The 19,556-nt window shown below is 43.0% G+C and overlaps 1 protein-coding gene across 6 annotated transcripts in view; it reads left to right on the top strand.

Moving 5' to 3' along the window:
• The first annotated feature begins 937 nt into the window (after nucleotides 1–937).
• The window catches only part of nlrc5 (NLR family, CARD domain containing 5), a 218,189-nt gene continuing 199,570 nt past the window's right edge, over nucleotides 938–19,556 (top strand). For 4 of the 6 annotated variants that reach the window (XM_072279467.1, XM_072279466.1, XM_072279468.1 and 1 more), the window contains exon 1: nucleotides 938–1,191. In XM_072279467.1, the coding sequence (XP_072135568.1) occupies nucleotides 953–1,191 (239 nt within the window). In that variant the 5' untranslated portion in view covers nucleotides 938–952. Of the gene's footprint in view, nucleotides 1,192–7,343; nucleotides 7,361–10,995; nucleotides 11,086–19,556 lie in introns of those variants that run through there. The other 2 variants (XM_072279470.1, XM_072279469.1) reach the window with 2 other exon arrangements.

Genomic DNA, 19,556 nt, shown 5'->3' with positions numbered 1-19,556 from the left:
AATCAGAGAATTGAATAGCTGTTTTGAAAAGAATTAGTGTAAATTCATTTGTTGCTGGGGAAAGAAGGCAATGTTTTCTTGGCAGTTTTCACCTGACCCAATCTTTAGACTAATGATATAGTGATTCAAATAACTAGGACTACAGATAAGTGTGGAGGGGGCAGGTGTGTTCAGGTGAGGAGGGGCTTCATAAGTAAAAGAGAGAGGACAGGGTTATTATACAGGTTAGTGAAATGACCTATGATAACCATGGAGTGTGGGAAGTGGCTTGAACCTTCCACCATTTATACCTGGCTTTCCTGTGCCCGCTAAGCACTGAAGGTGCTCAGTGCCACCTTGAATGCTCCACCGCTTCTTTGAACAGTTATGGTCCAGGTATTCGTCAGAATCGGCGGGAGTAACTCCCTTGCATGAAGATTTTGAGAGTATCCTTGAATCCTTCTCTCTGTTCAAGTAGTTTTGGAGTGCTCAGAGTGGAGCAGGAGTCTGCTCATAGGGTAAACTGAGTGAGATGCTGGTGTGTTGGTCTGGGAGAAGATGCTGATAGTGGATTGCTTCTCCTGCCATGGTAGCTGATGCCCTGCCATTGCTTGCAGGTGCCTTGCTGTAGATGGAATGGGCTCAAAAGATAAGGATGGGGTGGCTCCTTCTTTCACCATAACTCTCTCATTGATGTGAGCACTCGAGACTTCAGTTCCACCTCATCCTAATGGGTTCAGTTTTCATGATCATCTATATGGCAACTGACAAGGTCTCTGGAGCTGAAGGTTTCCTGAAGTTCCAAAGTTTGGCAGCAAGAAACTTCCGTTACAATTTCACACCCCCCTCTGGGAGGGCAGGACACGGCAGAGGATTCCCGGTTACCGCGTTCATGACCATTTGGAAAAGAAAGGACCGACTTCGCCTGGTAACTACAGAAGGGGGTCTCACTCTATTTGTCAAAGAGAAAGTCATGGCCCGGAAACCCGCCGAGCGGCAGAAAATCAGAGTGTGGAGTCTGTCCCCTCTGAAGCACATTAGGCATGATGGGATAAATCCACAGGATGTGCTGGGAGCAGCAGCAACCTCTACATGGATTTTTGTCCAAGTGTTACCACGCCCCGTCACTATAATCAGCTCTGAGTTTCATTTTCATTTTGCTCTTTGTTTGATGCACAACGTAAAGAGTCTGGCGTTATCATGCGCTCCCAGGTAAGAATTACCACTGTTGAAAAGTGAACAGATCTTTTGTGGAAGAGTAGTTGCAGTGTGGACGCTGATCAGGGACAATGTGAACTCTATGACTAAGAGCGGTGGTTGGTGGTTGGCACAATGCTCTTGTAGGAGGTGTGAGATGTTCAGACGCTAAACGGAAATATTTAATTCTGTGAGTGTTGATTGCAAGAGGGAAGGGATGGAGAACACGCGAGCAAAAAGAATGAAGTTATTTCACGTCAGTCGGGTTGGAACGGTTGTGCGCAGCGCCGATACCCGGCCAACGACCGCCGCTGACCCGGCCTGCTCAGAAATAACAAGTAGTGCCGTCGTAATGCCGCGGCCTCCAGCGGTCGCTCTGCGCAGAGGAAAGTTCGCTGAAAGGTTGCAGTGGGAAATGCGAGCCATTCAGCTCCGTCAGAGCTCCGTCAGAGCCCCTTTCCAAAGGTTCTCAAATTGAGATACACAGGCAATGCATCCCAGACCTAAAGTAACAGCAAAAAAACTGTCGCGTTTCACTTTACCGAGCGTCTCTCTGCCCCCCTCCCCTTCGTGATCCTACTGCCAATACGAAGTTGCTCCCTACTTTCTACTATTAGTGTTTTTAAACATTTCTGTCTTCATCCCTCGGCCTCCACTCTCCGAGCGAGAACTACCTCAGATTATCCATATTACTCAAGTCCCTCATCCATCGCATCAAGATATCTCTTCTGCACCTTTTCCAGGCTCTTCTCTCCCAAAGTGTGTGGCGCCTGGAACTGGAAGCAACATTCCAGTTGTTTCGTTTTGTAAAAAGCCATCATGATTTTCCCCTTTCTGTCGCTGCCTCTTATTTCATTTCCGGGATGCATTTTAACCCTGTTACTCTCAGTGGACATCGCAGATAGACTCCAGATCTCTATTGTATCCATTTTATAATCATTCCCAATAATTTTTATTGCTCCTTTTTTTCTTCAGAGCAAAATGCCAACACTTCTCTTTTCTTAGCATTAACTTTCATTTGCCACCTACTCCCACGTCCCACCAGCCGGTCTGTGTTTCCTAGAGTCCTGCCGAAAGGGTTCGGCCCGAAACGTCGACTCGACTCTTTCCTAGTTGCTGCCTTGCCTGCCGAGTTCCTCCAGCATTTTGTGTGTGTTCCCAGAAGTTATTTGCTATTCTTTTCAGTGCCCACTTCATCTCCAAATGTTGCATCTTCTACGAACTTCGAGATTGTACACCCAATGGTTTTGCTGGATGTTTTTGTTGCTTGTACAAAGGGATTGGGATTGGGATCAATATGAAAAGCAGTGATCCCAGTGCTAATCCGTAAGGACTCATCAATAAACTTCACTCCGGTTTTTTAAAAAAACTTTTCTCTTCTACCCTGTTTCCTGCTGCTTCCATCAATTTTCCACTTATGTAACTGATAACTATGTCTTCCTCTACCAAAGCCAAAAGCCCGCTCACCAACCATAATAAAAATGACATATGTTCAGTGATAAAACATGTGTTTATCTTCGATTAGAGCATCTAGCCCATTAAAACAGCATTTAGCAAGATATCGTCAGTGCAGATTTCTTGCTGAGAGCTGTTTCAATAAAATATATACGTTCAGTAGAGAAGAGAGGCGTTGGTTCAGATTATACGGCGAAAACTAAACTGTACCCACATATCTAAACAGCGATTTAATAAAGGTTAATAAAATAACCCTGGCATTACCTGCATAGTTTCCGCTCCTACAACAAGCGATAATGCATAAGGGATAGCTGACATCAAAAACTCACTTGATATTATTATTAGATATTAAGGTCATTTATTACAAACTCAACGCTAGAATATATACCTGAAAATAAAAGGTTAAGTGTGAGAATCAGATAAACGAACAGCTGATATAAATTGTCCTCTTGAAAACAAATACAAATAATTGTAGAAATAATTTAATATAATTATTGGAATTAGTATTGGTTTAATATTGTCACATGTACCAAGTGAAAAGTTTGCACTGCATACTGTTCATATAGATCAGATCATCACACAGTGCTTTGAGTCTAACAACAGAATACAAAATAAAGCGTAGCCGCTGCAGAGAAAGTGCAACGCAAGTAAACGGTAATCATAAATAGGTAGATCGTGAGGCCAAGAACGCATCTATAGTATTATTGAACCAGTCAATGGCCCTATGACCTCGGAGTAGAAGCTGTCCTAGAGCTTAGTGTCGAGCGTTTTCAGGCTTTTAGAGTATCTACAAGAATATCTAGTACAAGGTGTTTGTGTCCGTGTGTTTTGTGATGTGCTGCATTTTCACATGCACGCACACAGACGGGGATGTCCTTGCCACCTATAGATTATCATTGGAAGCAATACCTCTAACTTTATGTTCAGGGCAGGTAAACTTATCTAAAGTTTTAACTTCGTCTGTTACCTCAGAAGGCGATATGATATTATGCAGAAGTCAGTAGCAAAAAAAAAACAGTATTCGGGTTACTTCCCTCCCTATCAGAATGAGAATCGGGTTTATTGTCACTGGCATGTGTCGTGAGATTTGTTAACTATGTGATTATGACAGGGAGAATGCGGCTGAATGTCAGCTTTTTGACGAAATTTTGAATCCGGAACCGCCTGCAACAATTTCAATGAAAATCAGATAGGAAAGCTAAAATAAGAAAGAAAATGCTGAAAACAGACTGTTTCCCTTTTCACAGACGATGTCTGATCGACTGGATGTTTCCAGCATTTTCTGTTTTTTTTAAAAATTCGTAGCAATTTAACAATCTTTGGCCAGTTAAGAATAACCTAACTGCATGCCCGATATTTAGAGAGCCATAGAGCATTGCAAGAGGCGCTTCGGTATCCTGGGTCGCACCGACCATCAGGTACCCACAGATAGGACAGCTCCACATACCGTATCCACGCCGCGTAAGGCCGATAGCAAGGTACACTGTCGCGATAAAAGGGAAACAGAAGTCGTGCTGGCCCGGAGGCGGGATTTGTCACTCAAGCTGTACAGCATTCTCCTCACAACAGATCTCTGCACTCTGAGTGGGTGATATATCCCCCACCCCACCGCACCGCACCCCTCACTGATGTAAAGGTAAAAAATAGGCACACGCATAAAAGCAGGGGAACATTGCCTAGCAGTGAAACAGCATACTGTGGGCCATTCAAATTAACAAAATTCCGCAGACAAGAATCACCATCCTTCTCGGGCAAATCGATTTGCTCCCTCGAATGACATTGTTCGTTTATAGTTTCACTTAAACTTTTTTTTTCGGGCTTTGAAATATTTATCAATTGATCCATGCGCCTCATCCGGTCAGCGTTAGGCTTCAGCTGTCATAAAGTGAACTTCGACAAGTAAATATCAAGGTGGAAACCATACGTTAAGAGTGGTTACTCTAGCCCGTAGCTGGGATACCAAATATAGATTGACTTGGCCTACTGCGTTCACCAGCAACTTTTATGTGTGTTGCTATAGGCTGAGCGATTATTCTGCAGAACATTCTATCAAATTCACGAAGAAAACCCTCAAACCTCATTTCCTGTCCCGGAACGAGCTGGTCTCCAGCGCCCAGCTCCCAGGTGTCGCAGCCTCCCACAAGATTTCAAGCCGGATCTCTTTCTTAAAATTTTAGACGTTCATAAAATGATTTTCGCCTTAGATTTTCAGACTAACATTGGACTCCATGTGCCTTTGATCTTGTGAAAAGCCGTTCCCTCTCTACATACAATGAATTTTGATAAGGGATATGGTGAACGGAGATGTCAGCGCCTCGTGTCAATGACGACTTGAGGCTGGGGTTAAATTAGTGACAGGATAATAATTTGGGTTTAATGCGACTGGAAAGGCTCGCTGAGTTAGCACTGTATTTTCACTTGAATGTGTTTTTTTCCCCCCGGTAATATACTGTATCTGCGTAAATTATATTATTCTATTGTATTTCCATTTATTTAACGCCCGCGAAAAGATCTTCTTTTAAAACTTAAATATACATTTATTCTAGTTTTATGTTCTTTGTATATCAAATACGTTATTTTTGGATTTTAAATTATCCAATTTATTCACTGTTGCATTAAATTCATATGTGTTGCCTTTCAAGTTGTAACTACTGAATATCAACTATTACATTTGTTGCCTCACGCTTCTGCATTTTAAATTAACCATGGGTAGATCACTGTTCCCTCCACAATTGTCATTACATTGTCCACTCCCTGCCCTATTCGTTTAATTATTTTTATGTAAAGTCTTTTAGGCTAGATTGTTAAATGCAAATTATTTTAACAGGAAAATATATTACAATTGGTTAGAGAATTAGTCTGTGAGATTCCTATTTTGTTTAAACTGGTGATTGTTTTGGACCAAAGCTTTGATCAGTGACGATATTATTGGGGCATCAAAATAGTTTTTACACTGGTGGAGCATTTTGAACTATATTTAGAGCAGCGCTTCATTGACGGTGATTTTGAACCCAGATGCAATGCTGAAAGTTTGGATGACGCCGACATCGTTAGGGTGTTTGATTTCTGAATGAAAGTTGTGTGGACTTGGGTTTCTTTTTTTTTACTGTCAGCATTCAGCAATAGCAAATGATATTTTTGTACTTAAACTGATAATTTGTCACATTTCTATAATAATTAAACAAATGTGTGGGCACTTAAGCATAAGGAAGAAAGAGGGGGCTCATCAAATGAAATGAGAGGGTAAAAGCAAAAACAAAACATTGTGGATGATGGAAATCTGAAGTAGGAATATAAAGAATTCAGCAGGTCAGAGAGAATTTATGGATAGAGAAACATAGGGTTAATGCACCAGGGCATAAGAGTGACCGGGTAATACATTGAAACACAGTAACACAGAAAACAGACACTTCAGCCCAGCATGTCCGTCACCAGGTGCCCGCCAAGCTTGTTGTCCACCATTTATCCACATTTGACCCCCCCCTCCACCATAACCATCAGATTCATGCACTTTTCAATGTTGTTACTGCACCTGCCTCACTATGGTAGTTCACTCTATCTACGCACACACCATCAGCGTGAAGAGGTTGACCAAAAAAAGTCCCTTTTAAAACTATGATCTTCCCCTTTCCTGAGGAAAAAGACCATGTATATTCACCCTGTCTTTGTCCCTGATGACTTATTCACCCTCCCCTCACTTGTGGCTAAAGATAAGGCAACTATTTCTACAAGGCCTTCTGCAGTTTCTTCCCTACTTCTCACAAGGTCTGAGGATGTACTTGAGACCGGCCCTGGGGACTTCTGCACCTCAGTGCACCTTAAGGCCAGCAGTCCTTCCTCCATTGTATTGTGAATGTCTTTGATCTAACATCAGAGCTGGGAAAAGAATAAATCTGAAGTTGCAGGAAAATGATAAAGGAAGAGGGAAGCTCCATGATAAGGTGGAGATCAGGAAAATTAGAAGTGGGGAGTAATTGTGTGAGCTGAAAAAAGATAGTTAGGAGGTGGCATGGATAGGAAGTGATAGAAAAACGAAACAGAATACTGAAAAATGTTATGCATTTCCAGACACATAGCCAGTAAATCAAGACTAGAACGGGCGATTATCTGAAGTTGCTAAATTCACTGTTGAGTCCTGAGGGCCACAAGATAAGGTGCTGAGTGTCTTCTTTGCAGACAGGAGAATGTTCTGCGGTGCAATTGCTCAATCTGTATTTAGTATCCAACTAAGGCCTTTGTATTCATTCTCCTATATAAATCCAACGAATTTTGGTGTAAACATTGAGGAACATTGTGATTGATTTTCTGACCCAGCTCAGAATCGTTGCCTTTGGGACCCTACAATGAATTACAATTACAAATAAATCAGCCAATCTTGTAATGGCTACCTTTTGTGCTCTGTTTTTTTTTCCTTTCCTCTTTCAGTATTTCAGGTTTTATTTGTCTCTTCCCACTTAATGTCCTCCAAACACACTTTCATCAGCCAGCGCCAACATTTAGCTTCGTTTTGGCTGCGCACAATCAGACTTCCCTTTCATTCTTGCCATCAGTCCCCACTCCAGTTTTCTCAATTTCCCTCTTAACAGGCGTTTCATCATCTGCACTGTATTGTTCTGTTTTTGTTTAAATACATATTACAATAGTGCAGCTGGTCATGTTTTCTGAAGCCAAAACAGAATTGCTGGAAGAGCTCGGCCAGTCAAGCAGCATTAGTGTAAAAGGAAACCAGGTACTATTAATGGTTAGTGACTCTTTCTCAGAATTAAGATAGAGTGAAAGGTTTACAGTTTTTAAAGCAGAACTGGGATATCTTGGTTTTGATTAAAGTTGTTGTTAAGTATCTGTTTTAGTGTATTTATAGTTCAAATTACTTGCTCCATTGAGCAAGAGTCCTCCCGGAACTTCCACAAAGAGTATTTTGGATTAACTTGGCAATGTTCATACAGATATTTCCTGTAGTTGAGGATCCTCTTTTATAATATCATCGCTGATATTATGAAAGTGATCTTGGGGCAGATTCAGGAATTAAAGATATTGTGTGACTTGGGTCCACCATCTTTTGCTGCATTATGCAATTTAAATTTTGAATTGTTTTGTTGATTATATAAGGTAGTTATTATATCATACTGAAGGATGTTATTATATCGTATCTTATTGATAAAAAGAAGGAAGAATGTGATCCCCGTTCCACGTGTCTCAGTGGCTGTTCAGATCAAAGTTTATGCAGTGCTCTGTACTATACCTGGTAAAAAATAAGATGAAATTTTTGGAGAAGCCTCCATTAATACAGGCTCAATATATAAAATATGATTCAGCTCTGGTTGCCCCCAGAGAAATGGTTACAAATGGGAATATTGTTAAGCTGGAAAAGAAGAGGTACTGCTATTGGAATTCTGCTGAAGTATTTATCTTCAAAATAGCAATGTTCTCCCTTGTTAGAGCAAGCACAATTGTTAAAATACCGGATGTTTTGGAGTGGAGGCTATTACACTAATCCTACAATTCCATGGAAGACAATTTGTTCAGAGCTGAGGAATTCCCGATAAATAGCAATCTGTTTTTTTGATAGTCATTTAGGGATATAAAAGGGTCAAGACAACTTCCTATTCACCCACAAGGAGAGAGTAAAATTCTATTTTAATATTTCACATGGGTAAGCTTTAACGTAATGCCCAACCTCATATAATTATGATGGGAAAAAGAGATACAGAGAGATAGATATATAAGTGGATAGATAGAGAGATATAGAGATAGCTAGAGAAAGCGGGAGAGAGAGAGAGAGAGAGAGAGAGAGAGAGAGATAGGGAGAGAGAGTGACAATAGGACATAGGAGCAGAATTAGGCCATTTGGCCCATCGTGTCTGCTCTCCCATTCCATCACGGCCTCTCAACCCCACTCTCCTGATTTCTTCCCATAAGCTATTACACCCTTACTAATCAAGAACTTATCAACCTCCACTTTAAATGTACCCAGTGACTTGTACTCCACAGCCATTTGTGGCAATTTCAGAGATTCACCACACTCTGATGAAAGAAATTGCTCCTTATCTCTGTTATAAATGGATGTCCTTGTCCTCTGATCATAGACTCCTCCCCCACTATAGGAAACATCCTCTCCATGTCCACTCAATCTAGGCCTTTTACTATTTGATAGGTTTCAATGACATCCTCCCTGCACCCCCCCCCCCCCATGTTCTACTAAACTCCAGCGAGTACAGGCACAGAGCCATCAAATTCCCCTTTCATTCCTGAGATCATTTTCATGAACCTCTTCTGGACTCTGGAGAGATAGAGGGAGAAAGAGAGAGCGAGAATGGATTATTTTAATGTAAAAATTTGGTTCACAGTATATCACCCAAGGGAATAGAAACCTACTGAGAGTGTTCTATAGTTTAAGGATTATGAGAACTGCATACCCAGTTACCTTCAGTTTCATTCAGATAAAAACAGGTATAATTGAGATGTATTATGATTTTTCTTAAACGTTCTCACTGAGGTTATAGAAAATACATTACCAAATAAACAATAAGTTAGAAAATGGACAAAAGAAATTTTAATGCCTTTCATGGATTTCTGGTTATCCAAGAGGCATTTAAAGGAGTATCAATTATCGTTACATAAATATTGAGGGATAATTACTGACCAAGAGTTTGAGTTATCAGTGGAGATTAGACAGGCTAGTTCTGTTTTCTTTGGAGTGAAGGAGACTGAGAGGTGTCACAATGTGTGCTGGCAGTGCCGGAACCCAGATGCAGAGGAGAGGCAGGTTCGATGTTGTCGTTTAAAGTTAAATTGGACAGCTATATGGACAGGAAAGGAATGGAGGGTTATGCGCTGAGTGCAGCTCGGTGGGACTAGGTGAGAGTAAGAGTTCGGCATGGACTGGAAGGGCCGAGATGGCCTGTTTCCGTGCTGTAATTGTTATATGGTTTTCATGGTTATATGAGAGACAGACTCCAAAGTAGAGATATCAACCAGGGTTTATTCATAAGAATTCCAACAGAACATCAATGGCTCGACCAAACAACAACGTGAGATGTAGCATTCTCAAAACTGGGAGCCTGCAATAAGTGCTAATCAGGTGTCAGTTTAAATACTACAAGTAATACCGAATCCCTGAGCCTATCAAAAGAATCTTAACAAGTTTAAGCAGAAAGTACCTGGAGACCACATTACAAAAGAGTGTGTCGCTGGAGAAAAATACAAGGAACTCTAAATGGGTAATGACTCTCGGCAACAATTAACCAATCCAGGTGCTCGAACCATCTCAGCGCCCAATGCTCTCTGGCTCCCCACACAGGCCTAAAGAGGTGACATGATATGTATGGCGCAGATAGGTTAGATAGCCAGAGTCTTTTTCTCATGCTACAGGCTTCTGAAACTAGAAATTGTTTGTTCATGGTGAGACAGGTGTGGTGAAAGGGAATCTAACGGGTTCACTAAAAGTGTACCTGGTATTTAGAATGAGCTGCTGGAGCTGCTGGTGAAAGTAGAAACAGTAACAACATCAAAGAGGCATCTTGACAGATAGTTGAATGATTGGGACTTAAAATCATATGGAATTAATGTGGGTTTAGTATTAGACACAATGATTGGCAGTAGGTAGCAGAGCCTGTTTCTGTATTGTGCCAGTCTATAACTAAGACACTAGGGGAATCCCCCTGCCCATCTTCACAATGGACGAAGGTTTTATTTCAAACCCACATCGAAGGGCAGATGAGCCAGTCTCAAGTGCTTACATCTGAATCAGCATCCAGAGGCCACTAGTGACCCAGGGATAAAAATCTCACCGGAATAAAGTAGCCCACGTAATCACCAACCTGACTAGCCATTCCCTCACTACCAATGCATACACTGCATACCAACTGGTTTAGCCAATGGTACGTCAGGAACCAGCGGTTTTTCCTATGAAAATAATATATAGCAAGACATGGAATTCCACCAGTCGCAGGTTTCCTTTCAAGCTCCACACTAGACTGACTAGTAAATACAAACACCTTTCTCTCATTATCACGGGGTTCCCTCTCCATCGGCTCCGTTCAGTGGAACGACGACAGTGGGTCAGGAAAGAGGTCTCCCACTGTACTCAGGGACTGGCAACAAACAGTGACGCTCACATCGTGCCAACTAAACTGGCAGCTCTGGGACTTTAAATTCCAGTCATAACTAAATAAATGGAGGAGCCCCTTGTGGCTGCTCTGTTCTGGAGGAGTGTGGGAAGCCGAAAGCGGCAGGAATCAGAGGGTCGAATGGGCGTTAAGTTGAGCCGGCAATTTTGTTTTTCCCTCACTTATGAAGAAGGAAGGGCCACGTGATTTTCTGTAAACCAGATCCGAGTTCTTTGAAACCTTGGCAGTGGCCGGTGCTTAGTTTCATTTTCACTTGCGGAGAGAATCGCTCATGAAGCCCCGCGATTCGCTTGCAGGGGCTGGATGCCGAGCCGCCGGTTACCAGGTAGGTGTGTCAGTGGTTGCGGGGGTACAGCTGACTAAACAGCCGGCTGCTGCAACCTTTACTTTGTCGGGGCTCAGGATAAAAGTTGGTGGCCTGCAGCTGATGAATGGTCAGGTCGGTTGTGTCATTGCGGTGAGCGGAAGCGGGTGGCGGTGAGGGCAGGAATTAAGGCAGCTCCTGCGAGTAAAGTGAGGGCCGTCTCTTTAGTTTTTGTATGGAGCTAGTGGCAGGAGATGCAGAGCGGGAAGGGTTTATAAACAAGAGCGCGTGGAGACGCAGGGGGCGGGAGGGGAGGACGGCCTCTTGGCCCATTAAAGAGAAACGGGCAGACTTGGGGATCCCTGAATGAGTGATGAGTGAAATCATCTCTTTCTCGGGCACGTGTGATGATACAGTTGTGTTATTGTATGTAGCAGCTAGGGGCTCGTATTATTACTGAGAGAGAGAAAAAGTAATGGATACGGCACAGCACATGTCGCGTAAATCACCGCCGGCTATTGAGCGCATGTAGATGAAAGGCTGTCGTAGCATCCATCAACAGTGACCCCCGCCACCCAGGTCATGCGCTCTTCCCGCTGCTGCCATCAGATAGAAAGTCCAAGGGCTTCAGGACTCGCACCACCACGTTCAAGAGCACACCCCTCGACCATCAGGCTCGTGAACAAAGGGGATAATCCCACTCAACTTCACTTGCCCCATTATTGAAATGTTCCCACAACCCATGATCTCACTTTCAAGGACCCTTTATCTCATGTTCTCGATTTATATTGTAATTGATTTGTATTTGCGTATACGTAATTGTTTTCTTCACTCTGGTTCTTCCAGTTGGAGTTAGGATTCCGTAGATTTGTTGGAGTATGCCCACAGGATAATGAATCTTAGGGTTGTATATGGTGATGTATATGTACTTTAATAATAAAGTCAACTTTGAACTTTGAAATGAATCACAGAGAAAGGAAAGTGATTTTTTTTCCAACATGCCGGAGAGTTTAACTCTCTGTATTGTCTCCCCACACCCCCGATACACACGCGCGCGCGCTCTAGCGCGTGCATGTGAGTACTTAGGCGATGTTTCAGCAAAATATGTTTATAATGTACGGTCTGAGGTCTGAGGCCTCCGCCGGTCAGGGTTGACCATGGACTTTGTGCCCTGGCTGTCTAGAAACGCAAGCCTGGGCAGTACAATATGGAGAACAAGCTGTTGCAAGTTCCTTATCTCCACGCACCTGATGAACCCATAGGAACAGCAGAGACCGAGACAGTTTGGTACCAGCAGCGTCGCAGGAGTTGCCAGTCAGTGTTGAACTCAATGTAGGACTGGCTTAGGGACTCCAGCTCCGGATTTTTCCCCTCGGTACTTACTCCCGAAGCCTTCCCCCGTGAGTGGGTATAGCCGCAAGACAGCGGTGGTTTGAGATCAGAGTTTTCCTTCTAGATGAGCTGCCAACCACAGCTGATGAGCCCAATCTGCCCGAAGCGACTGGTTTGAAGGTGCCAGTAATCAGCCTTTGCCAATTCTCCTGTCAGTAGAAATGGTTCTGTCGGGTTTAGTAGCTAAGCCACACGTGAAGGCTAGCAGCTGGACTTGGTTGTCAGAGGCTGTCTGAGGCTCACGCCACTGGGAGCATTTAATAGGTAGTGGGAGCTTGTCCCCATTACCAACCTCCAGCTATCACAACCTTAAGGAACCCATATATTGTAAAATTATTGGGGCATGTCTTTCTCTACATTCATTCTTCCATCAATTCAATGTGTTCTCATAAAAAGCCCCAATGCTTCTCCTGCTTTTTTTTCCCCTAAACTTTGCACCATGCCTGTTCCCACAGTGGCAGCGGCTACCCAGATCTATGACTTCAGCATAGACCTTTTGCAGTACCTGCAATGAGCTTCAGTTTGTTCATCAGTAGGCACTGGTGCACCCCGGGAATGTCCCAGCTAGCTATCACTTATGGACAGCTCCATAACATGGGAGATCAACAAGTTTTGGGCAGCTCAGCGTTTTTTTTCAATGGTTGTCTCGTGGCAGCTGTTAGGGTCATACTGCACAGAAACAGGCCATTCAGCCCATCTAGTCTGTGCTGAACGTTATTCTCTATAGTTCCATTGACCCACACTTGGACCTTTGGCAAACGGCTTGATACTACGTTCAATATTAAAGACAGGAGGGACTGGGCAACTTTGTCTGACTCTAGATTGGACAAGGAAGCGTTCTATTTCCCATCCCTTAATATGGACTGTGTGACTGATGGAGATGTAGGGTAGTTGTGTCAAACTTCTGATTCCCACCCCAAAGCCCAGTTTGGAAGGCCTGCCCATGATGTTCATGTGAAATATTCTGTGAAAGACCCTCTAGTCCAAGATGCACATAGTACTATCCCTGAGCAGTTGTCAGAGAGCTGTAGAAATGGGCCGGGAAGATCACCTCACATTATAGTGGGGTCATCAGGAAATTCTGATTGATATAAAGGAGTATAAAATTCTTGAAAAGATTTGTTTACCTCATCATGATCAACCGTCAAGAGTACCATCTCGTTTATGAATCTTAATAATCTGGCATTTAACTGAAGCAGTTTTCAATTGATTAGCCAGTAATTTACCAGATTTTTCACCATGTGTATAAAACTGGCTCTTAGTTTTAATGAATTGATTTTCAATCAAGGTTGTTAGTAATAGACTATGCTCCATTAGAAGTTCGACTCTCTTTTTATAAAGCTCATTACTGGGAGCTATAAAATATTTCTTATCAATTTCTTTAATCTTGTCAATCAGAATTAATAATTTCATTATTATTTCAACATTATTAATTCATTTTTTCAATCCAGCAGAGTATGAAATAATTTGCCCATGGATATATGCTTTAAAAGCATCCCATAATACCCCACTGGAAATTTCTTCTGTAAAATTTGCTGAAAAGAAAAAATCAATCTGTTCCTTAATGAAATTAACAAAGTCCGAGTCCTGAAGCAGAGTGGAATTGAACCACCATTGTCTAGTACTAGAAGATGCATCCAAAACTAATTCTCCTCAAGATTAAAATGGTCAGTCTGGTCAAATCCAACTGTCAGGCACAATGCTGGCCATTCTAACATGCCATGGATAACTAAGGAAATAAAAGATAGTATCAAATTAAAAGCTCGTGTACAAAGTCGCAAAGAGTAGTGGGAGACTGGAGGATTGGGAAAACTTTAAAAAGCGACAACAAACAACTAAACAAGAAATAAGGGAAGGGAAGATAGTGTATGAAAGTAAATTAGCAAAAAGTATAAAAACAGATAGCAAAAGTTTTTATAAATATATAAAGTGGAAGTGGGTGGCTCAAGTCAACATGGGTCCCTTGGAAGACGGGAAGGGGAAATCAATATTGGGTGATAAGGAAATGGCTGAGGCACTGAATGACTGTTTTGTGTCGGTCTTCATGTTGGAGGACACATCTAATATGCCAAAGAATGACATTTTGTATGAAATGGGAGGTGAAGACCTCGATAAAATCACTGTCACTGAAGAGATAGAGATGAGCAAACTAGAGGGCCTGAAGGTAGCTACGTCCCTTGGGCCTGATGGGATGCATCCCAGGGTGCTGAGGGAATTGGCGGAGGTTATAGTGGACGCGTTGGTAATCATTCACCAAAACTCTCTAGACTCTGGGCAGGTCCTGGCATATTGGAAGACAGCAAATGTCACGCCACTTTTTAAAAAAGGATGGAGGCAAAAGATGGGTAACTATAGGCCAGTTAGCTTAACACCTGTAGTTGGGAAAATGCTTGAAGCTGTCATTAAGGAAGAAATAGCAAAACACTTAGAAAGGAATGGTTCCATTAGACAGACGCAGTATGGATTCTGAAAGGGCAGGTCCTGTTTGACAAACTTACTGGAGTTCATTGAGGACATAATGAGTGTAGTGGATAGGAGGGGAACAGGTGGATGTCATATACTTGGATTTCCAGAAGGCGTTCGATATGGTGCTGCACAAGAGACTTGTAAGTAAGATATGGATGCATAGAGTCGGAGGAAGTGTATTGGCATGGATAGTGGATTGGTTAACCAACAGAAGGCGGAGAGTTGGTATAAATGGGTGTTTCTCCAGTTGGCAGTCCATGGTGAGTGGGGTGCTGCAGGGGTCGGTGCTGGGCCCGCAGCTGTTTACCATTTATGTTGATGATTTGGAAGAGGGAACTGAGCGTAGCATAGCAAAATTTGCTGATGACGCTAAACTGAGTGGAAAAGCACATTGTACAGAGGATGTGGAGAGTCTGCAGAGGGATACAGATAGATTGAGCCAAGGTCTGGCAGATGGAATACAACGTTGGTAAATGTGAGATCATCCACTTTGGAAGGAATAGTAGAAGAGCAGGTTATTATTTAAATGGTGAAAGATTGCAGCATGCTGTTGTGCAGAGGGGCTTGGGAGTGTTTGTTCATGAATGACAAAAAGTTGGCTTGCAGGTACAACAGGTTATTAAGGAAGCAAATGGAATGGTAGCCTTCATTGCTAGAGGGATTGAATTCAAGAGCAGGGAGGTCATGCTGCAATTATACAGGGTACTGGTGAGGCCGCATCTGGAGTACTGTGTGCAGTTCTGGTCATACTTGAGGGAGGATATGCTGGCTTTGGAGGCAGTGCAGAGGAGGTTCATCAGATTGATTCCAGAGATGAAAGGGTTAACCTATGAGGAGAGAGTGAGTCGCCTGGGACTATACTCTCTGGAATTCAGAAGAATGAGAGGGGACCTTATAGAAACATACAAAATTTTGAAAGGGATAGATCAGATAGAAGTAGGAAAGCTGTTTCCATTAGTAAGTGAGACTAGAACTAGGGGACATTGCCTCAAGATTCAGGGGAGAAGATTTAGGACGGAGATGAGGAGAAACTGTTTTTCCCAGAGAGTGGTGAATCTGTGGAATTCTCTGCCCGGGGAAGCAGTTAAGGCTTCTTCAGTAAATATATTTAAGATACAGTTGGATAGATTTTTACATAGTAGGGGAATTAAGGGTTATGGGGGAAAGGGCAGATAGATGGAGCTGAGTTTACAGACAGATCAGCCATGACCTTATTGAATGGCAGGGCAGGCTTGATGGGCCAGATGGCCTACTCCTGCTCCTATTTCTTATGTTATGTTCTTATACATTAGGGCCCTCCAAATGTTTTTGGAATCAAGTTTAGCTTGCTGAGGGTAGATGACTGGATGAGTGACACCACAGACTGCCGATGGAGCTTGCTGCACGGAGACACTGTCACTTCTCCCTCTCCATTAAAACGGTGCTTAAGCCATCCCTGCATTTGCTTATTACCTGCAACGTTTCTGTCTTGCTTTAAGTGCACTCTAAAATCATCTCATTAAGGACTCTCACTACCCAGTGCATGCCCTCTTCTCATTACTACCATCCGGGAAGAGATACAGAAGCCCAAAGGCACACACTCAACATTTTAGGAACAATTCTTCCCTTCCGCGGTCGGATTTCTGAATGAGCATAAACCCAGGAACACTGCTTCAATAAGTTTTGTTCTCTTTCTGCACTAATTATTTATTTCTACCTATTTCATAATTGTAATTTACCTTATATGTATTGTACTGTACTACTGCCACAAACAACAAATTTCATGACATATGTCGGTGATAATAAACCAGACTCTGATTCTGAAAATGGGTTGCTGCTGTTTTAAGAGCATTTGCTGTTGCCTGCAGTAAGCTAGCTCGACAGTGACAATACCGTTGCTGTGACTCAGGCTGCATTTGGGGGCTTGGGCACTTCCTTGCCACCCAGAGGCAGAGCTGTGTTAAAGGCTCCTAAACCACTGTGAATAATAGCACTCACCTCAACAAAGAACAGACTCCACAACCTATAGATCCACCTTCAAGGACGATACAATTCAGTATCAGTTATTTACTCTTTTAAAAATTATTTATATAATTTGTCTTCTTTTGAACTTTGGTTGTTTGTCAGTCTTTCTTTCTTATAGTTTTCCATAAACTCTGTTGTCTTTCTTAATTTTCCTGTAACTGCAAGAAGCCAACTCTCAAGGTAGTATATGGTGACATATCTGTCCTTTGATGATAAATTTACTTTGAACTTTGTTCAGGGACCTCAGGTGACTACAAATGAAGGTTGTGGAACAAAAATAATGAACAACTTTTCCCGCCAGTGCCAATCCGTGGCAGAAAAGGAGATTATCTTCATGAGTGCATTGTAAAAGGGATTTTTCTCTCTGCCTCTTCTTGCCAGTTTTATCTTACAGTAGATAAAAAACCCCATGTTTATTCCTCTACTTAAGAGATTTGCCTTCAGGTTTCTTCCATTTCCCTTCACTGTTGGGTGGCATGTATGTTAGAGCAAATGCTTTTATTTCTCCATGAGCTGTGTCCTTTCATTCTGCAATTTAAGGCAGGTGTAGACATTCTAATTCTGTGCTGGTGACGAGTGAGCAACGTAATAGTGCTCAATCCTCCTGAGGTTAGTGGATCTGAGGAAGTTGGAGCATGGGAGAAAGTTTATATGTACTCCCTGGGTTACAGGTGCCTGACTTATGGTCACCCTAATACAAACAACTGAATATCTGGAAGACCGGTGGGACGGATGGGACTGGATTTACGTGCGGCTGTGGGGCTGCTGGCATCTCCTGCCGTGTGCTTCCATGTGCCATCTCTCTGCTCTCCTCTCCCCCTGGCCGCAACAATCAGCAGCTGGGTTGAGCAGACTCACTAGCTCACTGAGTTGGACAGGCTGGCTGGTGGCAGCAGTGTTTTCCATGTCTGCTTGCTCTTCTGTCACAGAAGTTTCTGCGTTTCTCTCCCACATGCTGTTTGTGTTCACTTTCAAGTTATGAATAGTTCTCAGGAACCGAACCATGTCGTAAGTTGAGAAGACGTAGGCCATTTGGGCCATCAAGTCTGCTGCACCATTTGATGATGGCTGATTTATTATCCCTCTTAACCCCGTTCTCCTGCCTTCTCCCTGTAGTTTCTGATACCCTTACTAACAAAGAACCTATCAACCTCCATTTTAAATATACCCAATGACTTGGCCTCCAAGCTGTCTGTGATAATGAATTCCACAGGTTCACTGCCCTTTGCGATTGCCTGTGGCATGTTAAGTATTCTAAACGCTCTGGAACATCATTGGAACTGAAACACTCCTGGTGCTGCCAGAAGTTTCGTTGCAGAGGTTGTGTTTTAGCCACAAGTTACAGAGTGCTACGGTGCAGAAGTAGGCTCCTCAGCTTGAAGTATCCATGCCTACCCTCAAGTACTTATCTGTATTAACTCTGTTTCCCAGTTCCTGGCCTGTAACCTCCCTTAGACAGTAGTCATATGGGAATATGACCCTATTGGCTTGAAGTTGAAATTAGGTTTCAAATTGGTCCAGCTCAGGGGGAATCGGGTTCTAACTGTATCCTGGGATAAATAATGTGATGCAAATGATGGCAGGAAGCAAGACCAACCCTAACTGTATATCACAAACAAGAGAACATTTGCAGATGCTGGACATCCAAGCAACACACACAAAATGCTGGAGGAATCAACAGGTCAGGCGGCATCTATGAAAAAGAGTACAGTCGACGTTTTGGGCCGAGACCCTTCAGCAGGACTGAGTATGTGTTGGATGTAGAGGCTCATGGGGTGGGGGGTGAGAACAAGATGAAATATATATAACAGCTAGTTTTCTGCTTCATATTTTTGAACAATATTCTGAAGTAGAAGTTTTAAACTGTACCTGTTATGTATTTTATATGTGCCAAGTGGTAAACCTGCTGTCTGGAGGAAACTGTTTCAGGATTTGTTTGTTTATTACATGTACATCAAAACATACGGTGAAGTGCGTTGTTTGCTTTCACAAGGGTGTGTTGGGGGCTGCCCAAAAGTGTCACCACACATTTCTGCGTCAACATAGCATGTTCACGATACTCAGCAGAACCACACAGAACACAGCATGTAACAAAACAGCAGCAAAACAAGCTCCGTTCCTCCCTCCTGCCACGCACTTCCACGGTCTACCACCCCCGGTTTTGGGCCCTGTATGAGGGTAAGGGAAGAGGTAAATGAACAGGTACAGCATGTCTGTCACTTCCCAGGTGCCAGGTGGGAGATTAATGGGGAGGGATGACTAGGCAAGGGAATTACGGAGGGACTGAGCCCTGAAGAAAGCGGAGAGTGGGGGGAGATAAAGGTTATGTACGTTTGGTGGTAGGATCGCTTGGAAGATGGAAGAGATCAGTGAGAATGATGTGTTGGATGTGGAGGCTCTTGGGGTGGTAGGTGAGAACAAGAGGAACTCTAACCACGTTAAGGCAGCAGGAAGGTTGGGTAATTGCGGATATCTGGAATATGGAAGATATGTGGGTGAGGGCAGCATTAATGGTGAAGGAAGGGAAATCCCGTTCTTTGAAGAAGTAAGACATCTCTGATGCCCTGGAAGGGAAAGCCACACCCTGGGAATAAATGCAGTGGAAACGAAGGAAATGAGAAAAGGGAATA

This window comes from Mobula birostris, chromosome 15 (genome assembly GCF_030028105.1).
Source record: "Mobula birostris isolate sMobBir1 chromosome 15, sMobBir1.hap1, whole genome shotgun sequence".
Classification (NCBI taxonomy): Eukaryota; Metazoa; Chordata; class Chondrichthyes; order Myliobatiformes; family Myliobatidae; genus Mobula; species Mobula birostris.
Note: the sequence above shows the minus strand (reverse complement) of the source record. Positions and strands in the feature narration are given on the sequence as shown.